Source organism: Megalobrama amblycephala, linkage group LG1 (assembly GCF_018812025.1).
Source record: "Megalobrama amblycephala isolate DHTTF-2021 linkage group LG1, ASM1881202v1, whole genome shotgun sequence".
NCBI lineage: Eukaryota > Metazoa > Chordata > Actinopteri > Cypriniformes > Xenocyprididae > Megalobrama > Megalobrama amblycephala.
Window position 1 is genome coordinate 20,209,755 of NC_063044.1, and position 21,161 is coordinate 20,230,915.

Genomic DNA, 21,161 nt, shown 5'->3' on the forward strand with positions numbered 1-21,161 from the left:
CACTTTCCCATATGTCCATGGAGGAGAATCGGATGGGCATTCAGCAGACAGACACTAACATATATATTTTTTTATTTATATCAACAAATGACGACCAAAATCAAACCCATAGAATCTTGTGAAGTTTTTTTAAGTGGCTGTGTGCAGTGGCTGAACAATTTGTTATTTTTATGTTGATTTGTTACACGCATGCTACATAGTAAAATGCATATATCAGAGAGTAATCAAAATGGCTCGGGGAATTTATGACTCTGGATAATCTGTGTTTTTTAGAATAGAGATCTCGACTCTTAACTTTACTAGTGCATATTACTAGTCTTGTGGTAAACAATTAATCCGTGCAAGTTAAAACACAGAAAAAATTGTCTAATCTTTAATCAAAATCCATTTACTTCCGGTCTGAAATGGCGTTCCTTCTCTGATTACGTCAGTTTGACGGCTTGGGTTGAAAACGCGTAAACCACTCCTCTGCAACTGTTCGTCTGCTATGAGCGAGAGACAGAGTGGAGGAGCGCGAGAGATGGAGAGGAGGAGCCTAACAAGTGTTGCATGATTTAACGTGTTTCTAAGGCTGTGTTCCAGTTCGTTTTTTAAATGCCCTTCCCTTGCTAACTTCCCTCAGTCTCGTTGACTGGGATGTACGTCATTGCTTACATTGCACTAGTGCCCACTACTGGCGGAAACTTTGCAATGGCCTGAACTGGAACGTCCTAAGCCCTCCATTCCAGAATGGAGCTGATTTATTATTTATTCTTTGCCCTTACAAAATTGTTTAATACAGCATTCTATATGTATATATGAGTTTTAAATGTTTTAAAAAATAATAATTACAATATCATAGAGTTGTTTCTGGTGGGGTAAATTAAACGAGATATGCTGTCATATCATAAACGTGTTGTATTGTGGGTTATGGAGCTGCCTGAAGTGTACATATGAAGTAGACTCGCTCCCTCTGTCAAAATCGGGTCTGTCCATATAAAATTCCCTCGTCCACTTCATGAAGTGGAACACACTTAAAAATGATGGCAGAGATTCCCCCGAGGGGAAGTGTTTATGGAAGTTCGCGAGTTCATGTCTAAAACTGGAGTGGAACACAGCCTAACATGTTTGGTACTTTGTGGCATATTGAAATGTGTGAAGCATGCCGTTTCCTGTTGCCAGCTGGTGGCACTACGTATATTGTATATTGTCATAAAGATGTCTTTAGGAAGGACTCAGGCTTTGTCAAGCCACCACGGACCTTCAATGAAAACTCAAGATCTTTGCAGAGTAACATCGCTAAGCCCTTAAGATTAGACTGACCATATATGATGTGGTTTTGGATGAATCTCTATGAGGAGTTAATCACAGTGTAAAACGTCTCAGGTTACGCATGTAACCATGGTTCCCTGAGAACAGGGAACGAGACTCTGCATTGGAATACGCAATGGGGAACGTCACGTGACCCAGGTGTCTGAAAGCCAACTATCTAACAACTCCAATCCCTATTGGCCGGCGACAGCCTATGACGTAATATGGTGCGACCCGGAGTAGAGGAGCGCCTGGAGAAACAGTCAGCAGCTATCGTCTTGGGGGACTCTTTTGCAGGCAGGCAACCCAAAACATGGCAAGGAAACACAGTCTCGTTCCCTGTTCTCAGGGAACCATGGTTACATACGTAACCTGAGACGTTTTACACTGTGATTAACTCCTGTAAGCCTTGGCCACAAGCGTGGACGAGAACTTACAGGCCTTGGACGGGAGCTTGGGATCACTGCGCCATGTAGAAGCACTCGGAGGACACAATTGCATCGCAACCGAGCGTTCCACAGGGGGAACCCCAGCATACCCTCTGGCTGCTCCGCCGTCGAGGGAGGTGAAGGCGGAGGAGGCAGCAGAACGGTTTCGGGCAGGTAAAGGTGCCCTCCACAAACTGGCAACCTCCTCATGCACCTCCGGGAAGAAAGGAACCGGAAGGGGGCCCTGGCGTTCACCAGAGCGTGCAGCCCCTAGGAACCAATCATCCAGCCTCGAGCGCTCAGGACGGGGTGGAGGATTCCACTCCAACCCAATGCTCTCGGCTGCCCGGGGCAAGCATGGCCGTCAGCTCAGGATCTGACTCGGACAACGCTGCTCTCCCAGAGGGAGGCACCGCAGCCGAGTCTTCAGCTCTCAGGGGAAACAGGCAAGGCAGGAATGCTGGAATCCGCTGAGATGCGCCATCACACCAGTACTGCAGAGACTCGCTGAAAACACTCCGGTGAAGGCACGATGTGCTTGGCTCCGAAGCGAAAGCTTGAATGCGAGTTGCTCGCGCTGCTCCTTATATACCCACTGTGTGGGGCAGGGCTTGTGCATGCAAATTCCGCAGACCAAGATACTCTTCGTATCATTGGCTCGTTTTGTTAACACTCAAAGGTGTTTGGGCTCTCGGGCGAGACCCCATTTGTCAGTCTCTGACGTAACGTCTCTGTTCCCCCCTTCAGGGAACGAGGGTTACATACGTAACCTAGACGTTTTCAATCAGCTGAACAAGTTCTTAAGTTTGAATGGATACTTTGACAACTTTCAATCTGGTTTCCGACCGCATCACAGCACAGAGACAGCACTCATAAAGATAATAAATGATATTCGCCTAAACACAGATTCAGGTAAATTATCAGTGCTGGTTCTACTCGACCTCAGTGCTGCGTTTGACACTGTCAATCACAACATTCTTCTTGACAGGCTGAAAAACTGGGTTGGGCTTTCTGGGATGGTCCTTAAATGGTTCAGGTCATACTTAGAAGGGAGAGGTTATTATGTGAGTATCGGTGACCATAAGTCTGAGTGGAGATCCATGACATGCGGAGTCCCTCAAGGTTCAATACTTGCACCCCTCCTGTTCAACCTATATATGCTGCCACTGAACCAAATAATGAGAACGAACCAAATTGCATATCACAGCTATGCAGATGACACCCAGATTTACCTAGCCCTATCACCCAACGACTACAGCCCCATTGACTCCCTGTGTCAATGCATTGATGAAATTAAAAATTGGATGTGCCTAAACTTCCTTCAGTTAAACAAAGACAAAACTGAAGTCATTGCGTTTGGAAACAAAGATGAAGTTCTCAAAGTGAACACGTACCTTCACTCTAGGGGTCAAACAACTAAAAATCAAGTCAGGAATCTTGGTGTGATTTTGGAGTCAGACCTGAGTTTCAGTAGCCATGTAAAGACAATAACTAAATCAGCATATTATCATCTCAAAAATATTGCAAGAATTAGATGCTTTGTCTCCAGTCAAGACTTAGAGAAACTTGTTCATGCTTTCATCACCAGCAGGGTAGATTATTGTAATGGACTCCTCACTGGTCTTCCCAAAAAGACCATAAGACAGCTGCAGCTCGTACAGAACGCTGCTGCCAGGATTCTGAGCAGAACCAGAAAACATGAACACATCAGACCAGTCCTCAGGTCCTTGCACTGGCTTCCAGTTGCATTTAGAACTGATTTTAAAGTACTGTTGCTTGTTTATAAATCACTCAATGGCCTAGGACCTCAATACATTGCAGATATGCTCATAGAATATAAACCTAACAGATTACTCAGATCATCAGGATCAACTCACTTAGAAATACCAAGGGTTCACTCAAAGCAAGGAGAGTCTGCTTTTAGCTGTTACGCCAGCCGCAGCTGGAACCAGCTTCCAGAAGAGATCAGGTGTGCTCCAACAGTAGCCACATTCAAATCCAGACTCAAAACACATCTTTTTACCTATGCATTTGCTGACTGAGCACTGTGCTATGTCCGAACTGTTTGCATTTTATTTTATACGTATTATCTTTTTATTCTTTTAATTCCTTTTCCTGTTTTTATTTCATTTTTAATGTATTTTAAATCTTTTATGTATCATCCTGATTCTGACTTTTAATACATTTTAAATATTGCTGTCTGGTTGAAAGAGCTGGGAGAATTAGAAAGAAAGTGATTAGGTTAAAAATTTGGTAAATTTGGATAAGGGGACAAACCATGGGGAAATTTGAACTGTGGTGCATGGTTAAGATATCTCTGGATTACAGTCAGGACACTTTCCAAAGGGGAAATTTCCAAAGGGGAAATCTGAACTGCGTTGCATAGATAAGATATCTCCAGAAGGGGGATTAGGGCTGTGTGGTGCAGTTTGAGGTGTCTTGGCAAAAGGGGAGATTGAAACTTTGTTTAACAGGTAGCAGTCCTGTTGTGTGAGGAAGATCCATTCAGATCCTCTCTGATGGATAGATCCGTTTAGATCCACTCTGACGGACAAAAACAACAACAAAAAACTCTCTAAGACTTCCTAGCTCTTCTATCCAGATAGCAAAATTCTCTGTTTTTACTGTTATTTCTATTCCTTATGTTCTATTTTTATTCTTCTTTATGTAAAGCACTTTGAATTACCATTGTGTATGAAATGTGCTATACATATAAAATTGCCTTGCCTTCCCTTGCCTAACAACAGGAAGAGGGAAGATGCTGGTTTTATACCTTGGTATTAATTGGAAGATTTCACAGACAGGGCTTAGCTTAAGATATGACTAGTCTTTACTTCTATTATGATATTTATTAATAAATGATGATGATTATTATTATTATTATTATTATTATTATCTTAAGATGTCAGTGAAAGTTATTTTAAGTTAAAGGGATAATTCAACTAAAAATGAAATTTACTCACCCTCGGTTCTAAACCTGTAAACATTTCTTTTGCTGAAGACAAAAGAAGATATTTTGAAGACCCATTGACTTCCACAGTGGTCTGGAAGTTTCTAGTATGCCAAGTAAGAAGTTGATTAGCTGGTTCAGGTGAGCTAAACTCTGTAGGACAGTGCAGGCCTCCAGGAGCAGGACTGGACACCCCTGGACTAGGCTGTTAGTCACCAAAACTGACAGAATTAATAATTAGCGAATTACACGCACTGTTTGCTGACACTTGAGTGATTCACAATGTATTTCCATATTTCGTGTTTCTGCAGAAGTCAGTCATGTGGGCAAAATCATGAGGGTGAGCAAATAAATCTCATTCTTCATTGTTCATTTAAGCAACAGAGCAGAATACCATTAATCTTTAGATACTTAAGTTATGTTTTAACAGTGGGGGGCAAGCACTTTTTCACACAGGGCCATGTGGGTTTGGATTTTATTTTCCCTTCATAATAAAAACCTTCATTTAAAAACTGCATGTTGTGTTTACTTGTGATATATTTGATTCATATTTAAATTTGTTTGATGATCTGAAACATTAAAGTGTGACAAACATGGAAAAAAATAAAAAAAATCACTTTTTCACACCACTGTATTTAGTGACATGGTTTTAAAGCTATTTGCTATCCTGTTTGTTGGCCTTAAAACATCTTAAAAATGCACATATGTACACCAGGGAAATCTAAATTTTCTAGGGAAACATGCCCCCGTACCCCCCAAACAAACAAAATTTTCTGACCTCGGTAATCATGAAACCCTGTGTACGGCCGGCTTATAATCTATCAAATGAAATCTGAGGTAAACGTGTATTACTGTGATAAACTGTGATAAACAAAAATAAATGGGGCCAAACGCGATTGAATGTAAAGGTTTGTGTCTCGTTATTCTATTAATAACTACCGATTGATTTTGCATCTATCAGAAATTAAGAATTATTAGTGTCATTGTAAATAGTGGTGCAAATATCTAAGCTATCTAATACTTCAAATCTCAAGGTTAAATCAGAAGATTTTTTGTAAAAATGTTTCTTTAACAGCTGCCAAAAAATAGTATATAGCTCCACTGTGGTTTTTAACAAAAAAAAAAAAAACTTTTCACAAATATTTTTTAAAACATCGTTTGTACCATATTTGTCAATGTTTTAATTTTAATATACAAAAAATTATCTGGTAAAATAGTTGGATTTCTATGCACTTCTGTGATCGTAGACAATGCATGACTTTTATTTTGGAGTGACGACATGACGTCATAAGACTGCGCCGAACTCCTGCATCTGCTGAAGAAAGGTTTGTTTTAAGAATTTAATCTGTTTAAATCTATAGAAACAGTTAAAGGTTTTATAGTTGTTACCGTTTTTTAAAGCAATGTGAAATGAATTTATTTACTATCTAATGTAACATTGTTATTCTTTATCTAACTGTAATGAAGGATATTTGTGTGAGTAAAACTCATATCCACTGATGAGAAACAGTAAACCTGCGTCTCACTTCTCTCTATAAATCATAAATCAGATCATGAACACGAGTTCAGTCTCTGGGAGTAATGATGGAGAAACTGAACTTTTCAACTCCGAGTCAATTGAATCAAACACTTTGAGAAATGATTCAGTGAATCACGACTCGTGCTGTTCGAACAGTGAACATGAACGAGAACAACAAACATTAACAAACTAATTATGTTTTCATAAAAGTGTAATCATTTAAATATAATTCATTAAATACCATATGAGGATCATAAATGCCTGAAATATGAAGTTTATTAATTTGTAGTGTTAGTTTTGAGTGGGTTTTTTTAGTCTAACAGGTCATTGAAGACTTTTAACTCTGTTAATTATTCTGTACTTACAGATGGAGTTTATTAAAGAGGAAACTGAAGACATGAAGATTGAGTTTAATAAAGAGGAGACTGAAGAAATAAAGATTGAAGAAACATTCAGTGTGAAACTGAGGAACAAACAGGTTGGTTTTATTCTCCCAGCTGAACTCAGTCATTTGATCATTATTAAAATGTCCAGCTCTACATAAATAGAGAATATACTGAAGTATAATCTTACAGAAAATATTAAAGAATCCATTCATTACAGTATAATATCATTCAGGTATAAATTCCTTGATCATGAAATCGTTCAATTAAGGTTTGCACATGCTGAATGAATCAAATGATTAATAAACAGCAGCACAAACTCTGTGAAATCAACAGCCCTTCTGGACTTCGGTAAAGTTGGTTTTATATTCGCACATTCGGACATCCGAATTCATAGCCTTGTTAATCACACTACATTGGACGTTCAGTGGACATTCACAAGTACAATACTTGCCTATTTTGATCGACTGTGAAAAATGTTGTAAGTTGACAATCGTAGTCCGAATGTGTGAATATAAAACTAACTTTACTGAGCTCCCTTCTGGCGCACTCAGTGTCTGAATTCACTCAAGGGTTAGGGTTTGATTTAGAGCTGTTTACTTGTAATTAAAGGGTTAGTTCACCCAAAAATCAAAATTCTGTCATTTATTATGTACCCTCATGTCGTTCCACACCCGTAAGACAACATCACTTTAAAATTCAGTGTTTCCATTAAATGTGACCCCAAACCACAAAACCATGTCAAAATGTATGCATTATGCAATATTAAGTAAAGATCATGTTCTATTAAGATATTTTGTCCATTATTTTAGTCCATTATATTGAAACAAATCAGTCTAGACTTTGAGCATGTCAGCTTTCTACAGAAGTTGAAACGTCAAGATATGACGTGAAATATTTTTAAAAACGTATGAATAACGAATAATAATAACTCCAAAATTTTAAAATATACAATCTACTCCATTTTACTGCAAACTTCACTTGATCTTGTGTTTCTGGTGTCCCACATTCACATGTGTATGAATGGAAGTCAGAGGAAGGAGAAGTCTACTGTGAACGGCCCTTAATAATTAAACTGTTTTTAGGAAAATAAATTAAATATCAACCTAAAAGTTGATGTCAAAATATGGCTGTTAATATCATTTTGTCATTGATAAAATATATTACTCAAAATATTTCAGAGCAATGTTTTATTTATTTTCTTAATATTATTTATAATGAATTATTAAGAATTATTTAAGGGAAGGTGGCAGAGCAGCTCTTTGGGAAATTCTGTAGCCAGAAGACGTCCATTCAGTGCTGATTGTCTTAATTCAGTAAATCTTGATGTAAAAACATTTGAAATTGGAGTCAGATTAAACGAGCAGGTAAAGTAAAATTGAGACTAAAGTCTAAAATTAAGTAAATTTCACAGGAGCGCTGAAAAGACGTACACACATTATACCTTCACCAGACCACTGGATTCTGTCGCTGGAACGACAGCTGGTCCTTTATGATTGGAAGATTAATGTTAAAGTTTCAGGGACATATGCAACTAATTTATGCAAATGCATCAAAATGATCGTAATGTTTTGTAGCAGTTGTCTATCACAACAAGTCTCAATTTTATGACATTTAACTTCATATTTCTCTCTTTAAATTATTTTGATTTCCTGAAAATTAAATGACTTTTTTTCTCTTTCATTTCAGAGCTGATGGAAGTGAAGGAGGAGATTGAAGAACTGAGTGAAGTGGAGGAGAATCATGACAATCCTGGAGAAAAACCTTTGAGTTGCTCAAAGACTAAAAAGACTTTTTTAAAGAAAAGAGCCAAGAAATCTACAACCTGCACTCAGTGTGGAAAGAGTTTGTCAACCAAACAACATCTTAAGATTCACATGAGAGTTCATATAGGAGAGAAGCCGTTCACATGTGATCAATGTGGGAAGAGTTTCACACGAAAAGGAGATTTTAAGGAACACATGAGGATCCACACTGGAGAGAAGCCGTTCACATGTGATCAGTGTGGGAAGAGCTTCACACGTAAAGGACATCTTAAGGATCACAAGAGAGTTCACACTGGAGAGAAGCCACACACATGTGATCAATGTGGGAAGAGTTTCACACGAAAAGGAGGTCTTAAGAGGCATATGAAAGTTCACACTGGAGAGAGACCGTTCACATGCCATCAATGTGACAAAACATTTCTAAGGTCATCAGACCTGAAGAGACACCTGAGAGTTCATACAAAGGAGAAGCCACATTCATGTTCTGTGTGTGAAAAGAGTTTTTCACTGCTGTGTAGTTTACAAAAACATGAGAAAATCCATACTGGTGTGAGAGAGTATGTGTGCTTTGAGTGTGAGAAAACTTTTACTACAGTAAACCATTTAAAAGTGCACCAGAGAATTCACACTGGAGAAAAACCTTACAAGTGTTCATACTGTGACAAGAGATTTAGTCAGTTATCAAATCTGAAAACACATGAGAGGATCCACTCTGGAGAAAAACCTTACAAGTGTTCATACTGTGACAACAGATTCAGTCGGTCAGAACATCTGAAAACACATGAGAGGATCCACACTGGAGAAAAACCTTACAAGTGTTCACACTGTGACAAGAGATTCAATCAGTCATTATATCTGAAAACACATGAGATGATCCACACTGGAGAAAAACCTTACAAGTGTTCACACTGTGACAAGAGATTCAATCAGTCATCACATCAGAAAACACATGAGAGGATCCACAGCAGAGAGAAGCTGCACACGTGATCAGTGTGGAAAGAGTTTCTCTTTTAAAAGTCACCTGAAGATGCACATGAAGATCCATGCAGTGGAGAAACCACATCACCACAGTCTGAAATGAAGTAGTTCATTTTTATGTGCTGAACAAAAAAAATCTTCTGTGTAAGTTAGCCACAGCCAAATCTCTCCTCTCCTGCTATAGTTGGCGCCATGGGTGACAAGTTTTATTTATTTATTTATTTATTTTTTGCAGTTACAAAACGTCTTTTTGTACCTACATCAGCAAATTATTCACAAAAATTTTAAGCAAACAAGTTTAACCCTTTAACGACCCAGTGGTCCGCTGGCGGGACGATAGAGTTTTATAATGTTAAACAAGCTGTTTTTTTAAATGAGGAGTATGCCATCTAACAAATCATTTATTATGCTCGCAGTGCGTCGGTTAAATGAATTGGGATATTAATTTAATAATAAAAGTGGCATAATAATAATAATTAACAGCCCTGTGCGCCCATCTGCTATACGCCACTGTGAAGGGATAAAAGGTGTTCAGGCACGGCATCAAAGCCATTACCTGTTTAATCCAAATCCACATACGTGGACTGTTCAATATTCAGTACTGCAATGTCTGAGTCTCTCCAGTCACATGATGTTTCTCATGTGTTTTCAGTCGGCGCTACTACAAAGAAACGTTTACTAGACTGTGGACTAGCTTTGCTCTCTGAACAGTGGCAGCCTGCAGCTGAATTTTTGTGATCACTGCAGCTGAATTTTTGTGATCACTGAAGCCCCGGGTATACTTCGGCCGTCCGCGTTTGTGAATTTGACGTATGTAATTTTCATCATGCGGCTGGCGTGAGCCGTCTGCATGAGGCTGGCTGAAGGGAAGGAAAAGATGTGGTAGAAAAAAGTGTACAAGCAATAGGGATAACCGCACCCTGGAGAGGATTGTGAAACAAAACCCATTCAAAAATGTGGGGGAGATTCACAAAGAGTGGACTGCAGCTGGAGTCAGTGCTTCAAGAACCACTACGCACAGACGTATGCAAGACATGGGTTTCAGCTGTCGCATTCCTTGTGTCAAGCCACTCTTGAACAACAGACAGCATCAGAAGCGTCTCGCCTGGGCTAAAGACAAAAAGGACTGGACTGCTGCTGAGTGGTCTAAAGTTATGTTCTCTGATGAAAGTAAATTTTGCATTTCCTTTGGAAATCAGGGTCCCAGAGTCTGGAGGAAGAGAGGAGAGGCACACAATCCACATTGCTTGAGGTCAAGTGTAAAGTTTCCACAGTCAGTGATGGTTTGGGGTGCCATGTCATCTGCTGGTGTTGGTCCACTCTGTTCGGGATACCTCCCTGAAATGACTTTTTGCAGGTTAGGATGTCTGCAATATAAGGTCAATAAGAGATTCATTGTGCAGTGTAGCCTGCTTCATTGATTATAACAGGAGTTTTCACAGTGCAGAACTTTGAGTTTGCACTGAAGTGATTGACAGCTGCAGTGATTAAAAAGGAAAATCTGATTATAACCCATTCGCAATTTGAAAGTTTTTCATGCTACTAAGTATACACACTGCAAAAAGTTTTGGAAATGGTTAACTTATTTAAATACGGGATTTAATCCAAAATTATATTGACTGACATGATGATAACCAGCATTGGATAGGACAGAAATAATTAATAGACCTGCCACACTTTGTTGTTCATTGACTTTGTCTTTGACTGATACTTTTATTTTCAAATAGTTAAACGAGACATTAAAATAGTTCCAATATTTTTTGCTATGATATGGACACTGGTAACAAGAACAATTTATCATAATGTATGATTGTAAGCTCATATTACAAACTGATTTTATGGTCATGGCAATAAACTATGGAAGTGTCCGCTGCTGAATAAAAAAGGTAATTGCAACTTTTTATCTCAAATGTGACAGAAACTCGCAATTGCTTGATATAAAGTCAGAATTGTGTGATATAAACAGCAATTGTGTCAGAACAGCAAATAAAGTCAGAATTATAAATTGCATAACTGTGATATAAACTCGCATTTGCAAGAAACAAAATGTAGGTAGAAAAAAGGTAATTGCGACTTTTTTTATTCTGTGGTGGAAAAAAGCTTCCATAGTCATAATGCATGATTAAGAGCTTATATGAAAGACTTGGAAAGCAATATATCACTTTAGGCCAGGTGTGATCAACAAATCAAATCAACATTTATTTATATAGCACATTTAAAACCACACTTGTTGAGCCAAAGTGCTTTACATCTCAAAAAACACAGTAATACGAAAATACAAAAAGAGCTTAAAAACAGACACAGTACCACAGTAATCATCACAGCCAGAGTTCCAGAAACTAAAAGCCACAGAATAGAGGTGCGACTTCAACATCGATTTAAAACAGAGAGTCACAGGATCTAATGTGCAGTGGGAGACTATTCCACAACCGTGGCGCTGCCACCGAGAAAGCTCGATCTCCTTTGGTTTTCATCCGTGATCTAGGAACAATTAAAAGCAAACTCTGAGAGGATCTTAATGGTCTAGAGGTGCAATGCTGCTGTAACAGAGAAGAAATATACTCATGAGCCAAACCATACAGACTCTTGAAAACGATTGTCAAGACTTTGTATTGAATTCGTTACTCAACCGGAAGCCAGTGCAGTGAAGCCAGCACCGGGGAAATGTTGGACCATTTCCTGGTACCAGTCAACAATCTGGCCGCAGAATTCTGTACCAGTTGCAGCCGCGAAAGCAGGTTCTTCGACAGCCCCATATAAAGTGAATTACAATAGTCCAATCTGGATGAAATAAAAGCATGAATCACAGTTTCCATGACTCTGAAGGACAAAATTCTCTTTAATTTGGCAATGCTTCTCAGTTGATAGAAGCTGCTTTTAACAACGGCCCTAACTTGTTTGTCAAACTTTAACTCAGAATCGAAAATTACCCCAAGGTTCCTAACTTGGGTGTTTACAGTATTTCACAATTGCTAAAACACATTTCTTGAAACCATCACTCATTTTCTCAAAACATTAAACACAAATCCAATCTTCAAACTAATTTCACAAAACCTCTGTCAGTACTGTCAGATCAATAATATTGTTGAATATTGTTGAGGACATTTTCCACATCACAGGCAATGTCGTCTCTTGCCAGGCAAAGGGAAAAACGTGCCGGATCCAGCCTTTACAGCCTTGTCTCCACACCCCTTGCTCTTTCTCATCATCCTCTTACACATACTCTTCCTCCTCTACTGTTCAGATTGTTTCCATCTATTGTTGGTATCATCATTCAGCACCTGTGTCACCTGTGCACTCTGAACTGACCTATATTTTATACAGTTGATTTGATCACATCATTAGAAATAAGTGTGAATAATTTTGAGTCATTGTGTTTAAAGGATGACAACTGTGTTGCAGTTGTGTTTAACTTTTGCCACATGTATTTACCATTTTGCAACACAGTGCAAAATGTGTTTTAGTGAGTAAGAATGTGTTTAGAGTTTTGCAAAAAGAGTGGATGAGATTTGCAAACAGTGTCTTAACTACCTGAACTTGTTTATGGTTTTGCCTACAAATTGACTGATTCGACAAATGGGTTTAGGCCACTGAGCATTGGGTTCAGAGAATGGGGTTTAGTGTTTTAGCAATTGTGAAATACTGTATTCTACCTGTATTGTATTGGATCAACTAGTAGTTGTGTGAAAGTGCTTTATAAAGAAAGAAAGAAAGAAAGAAAAAAGAAATGGAGATGTTGATCCTTCAGACACATAATTGGTGCTGCATAATGCAGCAGCCCCAAAAATCCACATCGATTATACTCCATTACAGACTCATACACAGACAGCTGGTCGAAGACTATGACTTTAAGGGGTCCGCTGGATTGAAGTGTTCCAAATGTGCACAGTAGATCGGCGTTGGTGCCCTTGTAGTGTAGTGGCCCATACTTTTGGGGCCACATGTCACTGCTTAACACTAGCTTAAACAAAGCATTCATCCTGCAACAGTGACCATCTGTGTTCACGGTGAGCTGGCCATTTGTCATGTAAAATACACAACTTAAATCATAATGCTGAGTTCACACCGAACGTGTCTGGGGCGTCTGATTTACATGTTAAGCTAATGTAAACGCGCGTCTAGATGTTCGGCGGCGCGAATCAAGTGTCTAGCATGGCGCGAATCGACAAATCTTGCATCTGACGCCCGAGTTGAAAAATCTGAACTTTGGCGAATATTCGTGGCGCGTTAACTAATCAGGGACTCTGCTTTGGTAGTCACGTGTTTATGACGTGATCAGCGGTGGAGACCAGAACAAAGATGGAGGACCAATGAATAGTCGCTGTGTGTGGCCACTCTGAGCTCTATGATGTGTCATCATATTTTTATCGAGACAGGAATAAAAACGACCTTGCCTGGAAGAGGATAAGTGAGGAAATCGGTAAAATGCTTTGCATGATACTGGCCCGTCTGCTAGCTAGCAAAAGCCGGCCGGCATAACCGAGCTAAATTGCTGCTACTAGTTTCCAACTGACTAGATGATGTGTTTATTCAGAGAATCTGTGCAGAAAGAGATGGAAGAGTCTGAGGGACACATATTTGAAAGAGAGGAGAAAGGAGACAGAGAAAATAAGTGGGTCAGTAGCAGAGTCAGCCAAAAGGTGGAAGTACTCTGCGGTCCTGTCCTTCCTCGACCCCGAGACGAGCAGGAATATGGAGAGTAGGGACGGGGATGAGCAGACCACCCAGATCAGGCAGAAGCAGCAGCAGCAGGGCTATCCCAGACAGGAGGTGTGTTGACAAGTATAGCCACACACAGAAAAACTATTGTGTATTATTATATTTCAGGTGAACAATGAAAGGATCTCTCTAACCAGTGCAATATGCAAATGTGTCATATTAAATATGTATTATTGTCATGGCAGAGCCAACTGAATTTTTTTGAAAGGCAGTGAGCCTGAGTCCTCTCTGCCAGAGCCTGCTCAGGCTGGCCCATTAGTATTTGTAATACTAAAAATGTTCAGTTAACCTTTTCTGTGAACATCTTAAAATCAGGTTTCAGCTTTCAACCTTCTGATTGCACAATTTTTTTACAGTACCACCATCGAGGAGGAGGAGAAGGTCCCGGGAGGAGTCCATTAATTTTGAGAAGGAGCCGTTGGCAGCTCTGAGATCCAGGCCTCAACCTCCTCCCTGCTCCGAGGACGAGTGTTTTCTTTTGAGTCTGCTTCTGTCCCTGCAGAAGTTGCCAGCTCAGACGGAGGAATAGGTCAAATTTCAAATTCACAAATTAATTTATGAAAGCAGCACTGTTCTACAGAGTAGTTTTTTCTCTGCAGGGAATGAAACAGACTTTAGCCCTATTCGGACGGGATTATTTTTACATGGGTGTAATGTTGAGGGACTCATGGTAAGATTTATTGAAGTTAGAGTGGTCGTACAGGCAGGGTCAGACAGGAGCAAACAGGAATCACAAGAAACAGGCAGAATCATGGTCAGAATACAGGCAATGGTCAAAGGTAGACAGATATCAATCACAGAACAGGATAACAAGGCAAGGGTCAAAGGCAGGAGCAGGAGCAGGAACAGACAGGAAAACAGGATAAGCACGGGATAACGCTCGGAATTGACACACAGGGTAATCAAGACTTTGCGGTGAGGTGGTGTGTGTGAAAGTCCTTTATAGTCCTGGTAATGAGCTGCAGCTGGGTGTGGTGATTAGTGTGGAGTGTGTGAACGTGACTGGCAGAGAGGATGATGGGGAATGTAGTCCGGGAAGTGACAGGAACAGACAGTGATCATAACAATGGGGACGTGGGGGTAAAGTAATTATTACCAGAGCTTCTCTGTGATTTTAGTCCCGTCCAAATGTGCCATCTCGGTAATCATTACTGACAATGTCAGTAAAGATTACGGTGACTTTTACCTTCTGTAAAAAGGTCCATAAAAATTACCTCACGTAATACTAATCCCGACTGAATAGACCCGCTGTAAATATGTACGGTAAAATTCCGTCATTTCCTGTTTAAAAGTAGTTTTTGGCATGTTTTGCAAGCATGGAGGCGCTTGAAGAAGCATTTGGTTGCGTTGTAGGTGGTGGGCCAACTCTGTGGCAAACCTCTAGTGTTTTCCACATACCATTTAAAGCAAAAAGAAGATCGAAAGCACTCATTAGAGGCACAAAACTTCTTTTAGCTCTAGTTAAGTGTCTATTACCACCACAATCCAATCAAAATCGTTAGACTGGATCTAACTGTTTTATATAACATATATATATATATATATATATATATATATATATATATATATATATATATATATACATACAGGTCCTTCTCAAAAAAAATTAGCATATTGTGATAAAAGTTCATTATTTTCCATAATGTAATGATAAAAATTAAACTTTCATATATTTTAGATTCATTGCACACCAACTGAAATATTTCAGGTCTTTTATTGTTTTAATACTGATGATTTTGGCATACAGCTCATGAAAACCCCAAATTCCTATCTCAAAAAATTAGCATATTTCATCCGACCAATAAAAGAAAAGTGTTTATAATACAAAAAAAGTCAACCTTCAAATAATTATGTTCAGTTATGCACTCAATACTTGGTTGGGAATCCTTTTGCAGAAATGACTGCTTCAATGCGGCGTGGCATGGAGGCAATCAGCCTGTGGCACTGCTGAGGTGTTATGGCGGCCCAGGATGCTTCGATAGCGGCTTTAAGCTCATCCAGAGTGTTGGGTCTTGCGTCTCTCAACTTTCTCTTCACAATATCCCACAGATTCTCTATGGGGATCAGGTCAGGAGAGTTGGCAGGCCAATTGAGCACAGTAATACCATGGTCAGTAAACCATTTACCAGTGGTTTTGGCACTGTGAGCAGGTGCCAGGTCATGCTGAAAAACGAAATCTTCATCTCCATAAAGCTTTTCAGCAGATGGAAGCATGAAGTGCTCCAAAATCTCCTGATAGCTAGCTGCATTGACCCTGCCCTTGATAAAACACAGTGGACCAACACCAGCAGCTGACATGGCACCCCAGACCATCACTGACTGTGGGTACTTGACACTGGACTTCAGGCATTTTGGCATTTCCTTCTCCCCAGTCTTCCTCCAGACTCTGGCACCTTGATTTCCGAATGACATGCAAAATTTGCTTTCATCCAAAAAAAGTACTTTGGACCACTTCTCTGTAGCCCAGGTCAGGCGCTTCTGCCGCTGTTTCTGGATCAAAAGTGGCTTGACCTGGGGAATGCGGCACCTGTAGCCCATTTCCTGCACACGCCTGTGCACGGTGGCTCTGGATGTTTCTACTCCAGACTCAGTCCACTGCTTCCGCAGGTCCCCCAAGGTCTGGAATCGGTCCTTCTCCACAATCTTCCTCAGGGTCCGGTCACCTCTTCTCGTTGTGCAGTGTTTTTTGCCACACTTTTTCCTTCCCACAGACTTCCCACTGAGGTGCCTTGATACAGCACTCTGGGAACAGCCTATTCGTTCAGAAATTTCTTTCTGTGTCTTACCCTCTCGCTTGAGGGTGTCAATGATGGCCTTCTGGACAGCAGTCAGGTCGGCAGTCTTACCCATGATTGCGGTTTTGAGTAATGAACCAGGCTGGGAGTTTTTAAAAGCCTCAGGAATCTTTTGCAGGTGTTTAGAGTTAATTAGTTGATTTAGATCAGAGATGCCCAAACTAGGGCCCGCGGGCCAAAGTTGGCCCGTGGTAACCTTTGATTTGGCCCACCGTACCGTCTGAGGAGAGAGAGAGAGAGAGAGAGCGAGAGAGAGAGAGAGAGAGAGGGGGTGATACCTTCGACACAGATTGTCATTTCTAATTTGACATAACAATTTTGTTTGTTTTATTGTTGAACTACAACAGAGTAAACTGAAATTAAATGTTTAAATTAAATGTAAATTAATAATGAAAAAAATATTGTAAATGCGCAATTCAAGGTGCAGCACTGCGTGCTTTGCGACACATGACGTCAATTAACGTCAACAAATTAAACGCAATAATGGAGAAATCAAGGCAGTGGCACACAGACAAGAGAAATTTTAAAAAAGCTTGGCAAGATGAGTTTTTATTCACAGAAGTCAAATCAAAGGCAGTGTGTCTAGTTTGCAAACAGTCTGTTGCTGTTTTAAAAGAGTACAATATCCGTCGTCATTACGAAACAAAACATTCTGCAGCTTTCTCAAAGTACAGCGGCGAGGCGCGAAAACAGAAGGCTAACGAGCTGCTTGCTGGACTTCGATCTGAACAGAGCGCGCTGCTACGTCCTTCATCAGCACAAGAAAGCGCCACACGGGCCAGTTTTCAGATTTCCGCTCTAATTGCAAAAAGTGGAAGAGCCTTCGCTACTGGAGAGTTCGTCAAGGCATGTCTTGCAGTGGCTGCAGAAGCAGTTTGTCCTTCTCAGGTACGAATGTTCTCACAAATTAGCCTGTCAATAAATACTGTTACCCGACGCATAGAAGACATGGCTCAAGACATCGGCGAGCAAATCAAGGCAAAGGCAAGTGCGTTCTCTGCCTATTCAATAGCCTGTGACGAGAGCACCGACATATCCGATTCCGCACAGCTGTTGGTATTTTTGCGTGGAGTAAATTAAACTTTTGATGTGACACAAGAGCTGGCTGGCATTGAGACCCTTTCTGGTACTACTAAAGGAAAAGATCTCTTTTTTGCTGTTGAGAGAGTGTTGGAAAAAAACGAATTAAAGTGGGAGAAGATGGCCGGCATTACAACTGATGGAGCGCCGGCAATGGTAGGGAGGAAATCTGGCCTTGCTGCATTTGTGTCTCAGAAAGTCAGTGAATGTGGAGGAAAAGTTGTGAAGTACCACTGCATTTTACATCAAGAACAACTATGTGCTAAATCTGTCAGGCTTGTGGATGTGATGCGTGACGTCGTCAAAATTGTCAACAATATACGCTCCAAGGCGCTTTCTCACCGACAGTTCAAGACACTGATGGATGAGATGGATGCGCAATATGGTGATGTGTTGTACCACCAGGAGGTCAGATGGCTCAGCCGTGGAAAAGTTTGTGGGCCGTGGAGATTTTTTGATCTGCGTGATGAGATCAGAGTTTTTCAGGAAAGCAAGGATGGTAACATTCAAGTGCCCACAGATAAGAAATGGCTCTCTGACCTGGCTTTCCTTGTGGATGTAACAGAGTTGCTCAATGTTTTGAATGTTCAGCTCCAGGGAAAGGACCAGATTATCACCCAGCTTTTTGATCACGTCAGAGCCTTCAAACAAAAACTACTGCTGCTCAGAAGACATCTCTCAGCAGGTAACAGTAACATTTACAGTTATAATATTCAGGATATTTTGTGCAATTATAATTATATTATTATTAATTATATTTAGAATTATATGTGGAGTTTACATTACATATATTCAGTAATGTCAGCATTTGTATTTTTGTTGTACATCAAGCTGATAAAATTTGCTTAAAATTAGCTAGTTTCTTAAATTGTCATGAAATAATAATTTTCTTCTTTTTTCAGTTATTTATTTATTTTCAGTTTTTTCTCCCTCTGTTTTACATCCCTGTCCTTGTCTCACACTGTTCTCTCTGTTTCTCATCCCACATGCAGGAAATTTAGTTCATTTTCCCTGTCTTGGAGAGGTAGGCATGGTGAAAGAGAAGGTCCATGAGTATGATGCTGTTCTCAGCAACCTTATTCAGGAGTTTGACAGCCGCTTTGAGGACTTCAGACACAGCACTGCTGACTTTGAGTTGTTTGCTCAACCCTTCACCATCAGTGTGGATGCAGTCAGAGATGATCTTCAGATGGAACTAATTGAGCTTCAGTGTGATTCAGAACTGAAACACAAGTTCACATCCCTTCCCTTGACAGACTTCTACAAATGTGTCCCAGCTAACAGGTACCCAAAGATGTGTAAGCAGGCACAAGTGATGCTGTCTCTGTTTGGCAGTACCTACCTCTGCGAGTAGACTTACAGTCTGATGAACTTGAACAAGAGTAAACTAAGAAGCCAAATAACTGACTCTCACCTACATATTATATTGTCTTTGTAAGTCAGCTACAGCCCAATCTTGAAAAACTTCTGAAAAATAAGGACCAGCTTCATATCTCTCATTAGGTCACTGACATTGCAACCACATGGTTTTATTATTGATTGTGTATTTGGCATTGAACTGTATTGTACATTGAACACTTGGGGATTGTTGCCCATTTAATTGTTCATTAAAATGCAACACTTTACAAATAAAACTGCATTAGTTAATCAGATTAAAGTTGTTTTATATTTATTTTAAATATTATGAAATAAATAAACCCATAGCAACTTTAATGTAATATAATTTGATTTATGATGCAAAATGTACTTTTGGCCCACGGCTCTCAATCAAGTTTGATTTTTGGCCCTTCATAGGAAAAAGTTTGGGCACCCCTGATTTAGATGATTAGGTTAATAGCTCTTTTAGAGAACCTTTTCATGATATGCTAATTTTTGGAGATAGGAATTTTGGGTTTTCATGAGCTGTATGCCAAAATCATCAGTATTAAAACAATAAAAGACCTGAAATATTTCAGTTGGTGTGCAATGAATCTAAAATATATGAAAGTTTAATTTTTATCATTACATTATGGAAAATAATGAACTTTTATCACAATATGCTAATTTTTTGAGAAGGACCTGTGTATATATATATATATATATATATATATATATATAGTATCATTATATATCGCATCATGATATGTATTTTATTGTGAGGTCCTTGCTGATACACAACCCTACATTGTTACGGTACAGAGGAGGCAGACACAGATGTAAACAGGTATCGGTAGTTTATTGACCACAGTAGAGCATGAGATATCAGACAGGTGAGTAAACTGGATGTAGATGATGTGAGGATGGTTATATAGGGAATAGTTACTGTCCTTTCCGTTGCAGGTAGAGATACGTTGGAGCTTGGAGATCGCTGGAGTTACTTGGAGCTGACTGGAACACACCCACACAGCAGACGAGGCACACAGAGGGAAGGAGACACGCTGGAGACAGGTGAGTATACGAAGAGGAGTCCTTGAGGTAAGCATAACAGGAAGTATATGCGAACGAGACCGGACATGGTGTGCTGTGTGTGTGTGCTCTTTATGGTGCTGCTGATGAGTGATGTGATGAGGTGCAAGTGGCGGTGATCAGTACTCAGGAGATGGTGTGCGCTGTGATTGGTTGACGTTTGAACCTGACGTGTCTGTGACAGTACCCCCCCCCCTCCACGGCCCGCTCCAGAAGGCCGAGGACCCCAACGCCGTGGTGGTCATCCTCTTCCCCGCGGTGCTGGTCTATCAGGGTGACTGTCGTGGAAAGTCTGGAGTAAGCTGGGATCTAGGATGTTGTTTCTTGGGACCCAGGAGCGTTCCTCGGGACCGTAGCCTTCCCAGTCCACTAAATATTCCAGCTGACCACCACGACACCGGGAGTCCAAGATCTCATGAACTTCGTACGCAGCTCCGTCCTCCAGGATGAGTGGAAGGGGGGGTTCGGCGGGAGCCACGTCAGGTCCTGTGGGAAGAACAGAAGGATGGTGAGCTTTCAGTAGTGACACGTGGAAAGTGGGGTGAATACGATACCCTTGTGGCAGTTGGAGTTGGTAGGTGACTGGGTTGACCTGCTTGACGATGGGAAATGGGCCAATGAACCTGGGACTCAGCTTTCTGCAGGGCAGACGCAGTCTGACATCCCGGACAGCCAAACCTTCTGACCGGGCTGGAAGACCGGGGTGTTGGAGCGTCGAAGGTCGGCCGTCATTCTGCGTCTGCGCAGGGCTCGTTGCAGCTGATGGTGCGCTGAGTCCCAGACCCTCTCGCTCTCTCGGAACCAGTAA

At 40.5% G+C, this 21,161-nt stretch overlaps 3 protein-coding genes across 3 annotated transcripts in view; all 3 read left to right on the plus strand.

Annotated features, from left to right (window-relative positions):
- LOC125243939 (gastrula zinc finger protein XlCGF57.1-like) overlaps positions 1–21,161 on the plus strand; it is an 848,513-nt gene that overhangs the window by 123,365 nt on the left and 703,987 nt on the right. The window lies entirely within an intron of this gene.
- LOC125244851 (zinc finger protein 492-like) lies at positions 8,296–9,308 on the plus strand (the record flags this gene model as incomplete). Its single annotated transcript, XM_048155210.1, has 1 exon — positions 8,296–9,308. A coding segment is annotated over exon 1 (861 nt), but the record flags the coding sequence as incomplete, so codon positions are not given.
- LOC125244762 (general transcription factor II-I repeat domain-containing protein 2B-like) lies at positions 16,950–19,710 on the plus strand. Its single transcript, XM_048155001.1, has 2 exons — positions 16,950–18,593; positions 18,901–19,710. Exons 1-2 carry the CDS (start codon positions 18,029–18,031, stop codon positions 19,260–19,262), a joined length of 927 nt encoding a protein of 308 aa, XP_048010958.1. The 5' UTR covers positions 16,950–18,028; the 3' UTR covers positions 19,263–19,710.

Bases quoted from the DNA above. Each gene is read 5' to 3' on its own strand.
- LOC125244762 (XM_048155001.1), top strand. From the start codon at position 18,029: ATGGCCGGCATTACAACTGATGGAGCGCCGGCAATGGTAGGGAGGAAA. The intron at 18,594-18,900 runs GTAACAGTAACA...TCCCACATGCAG, and splicing joins CAGAAGACATCTCTCAGCAG to GAAATTTAGTTCATTTTCCC.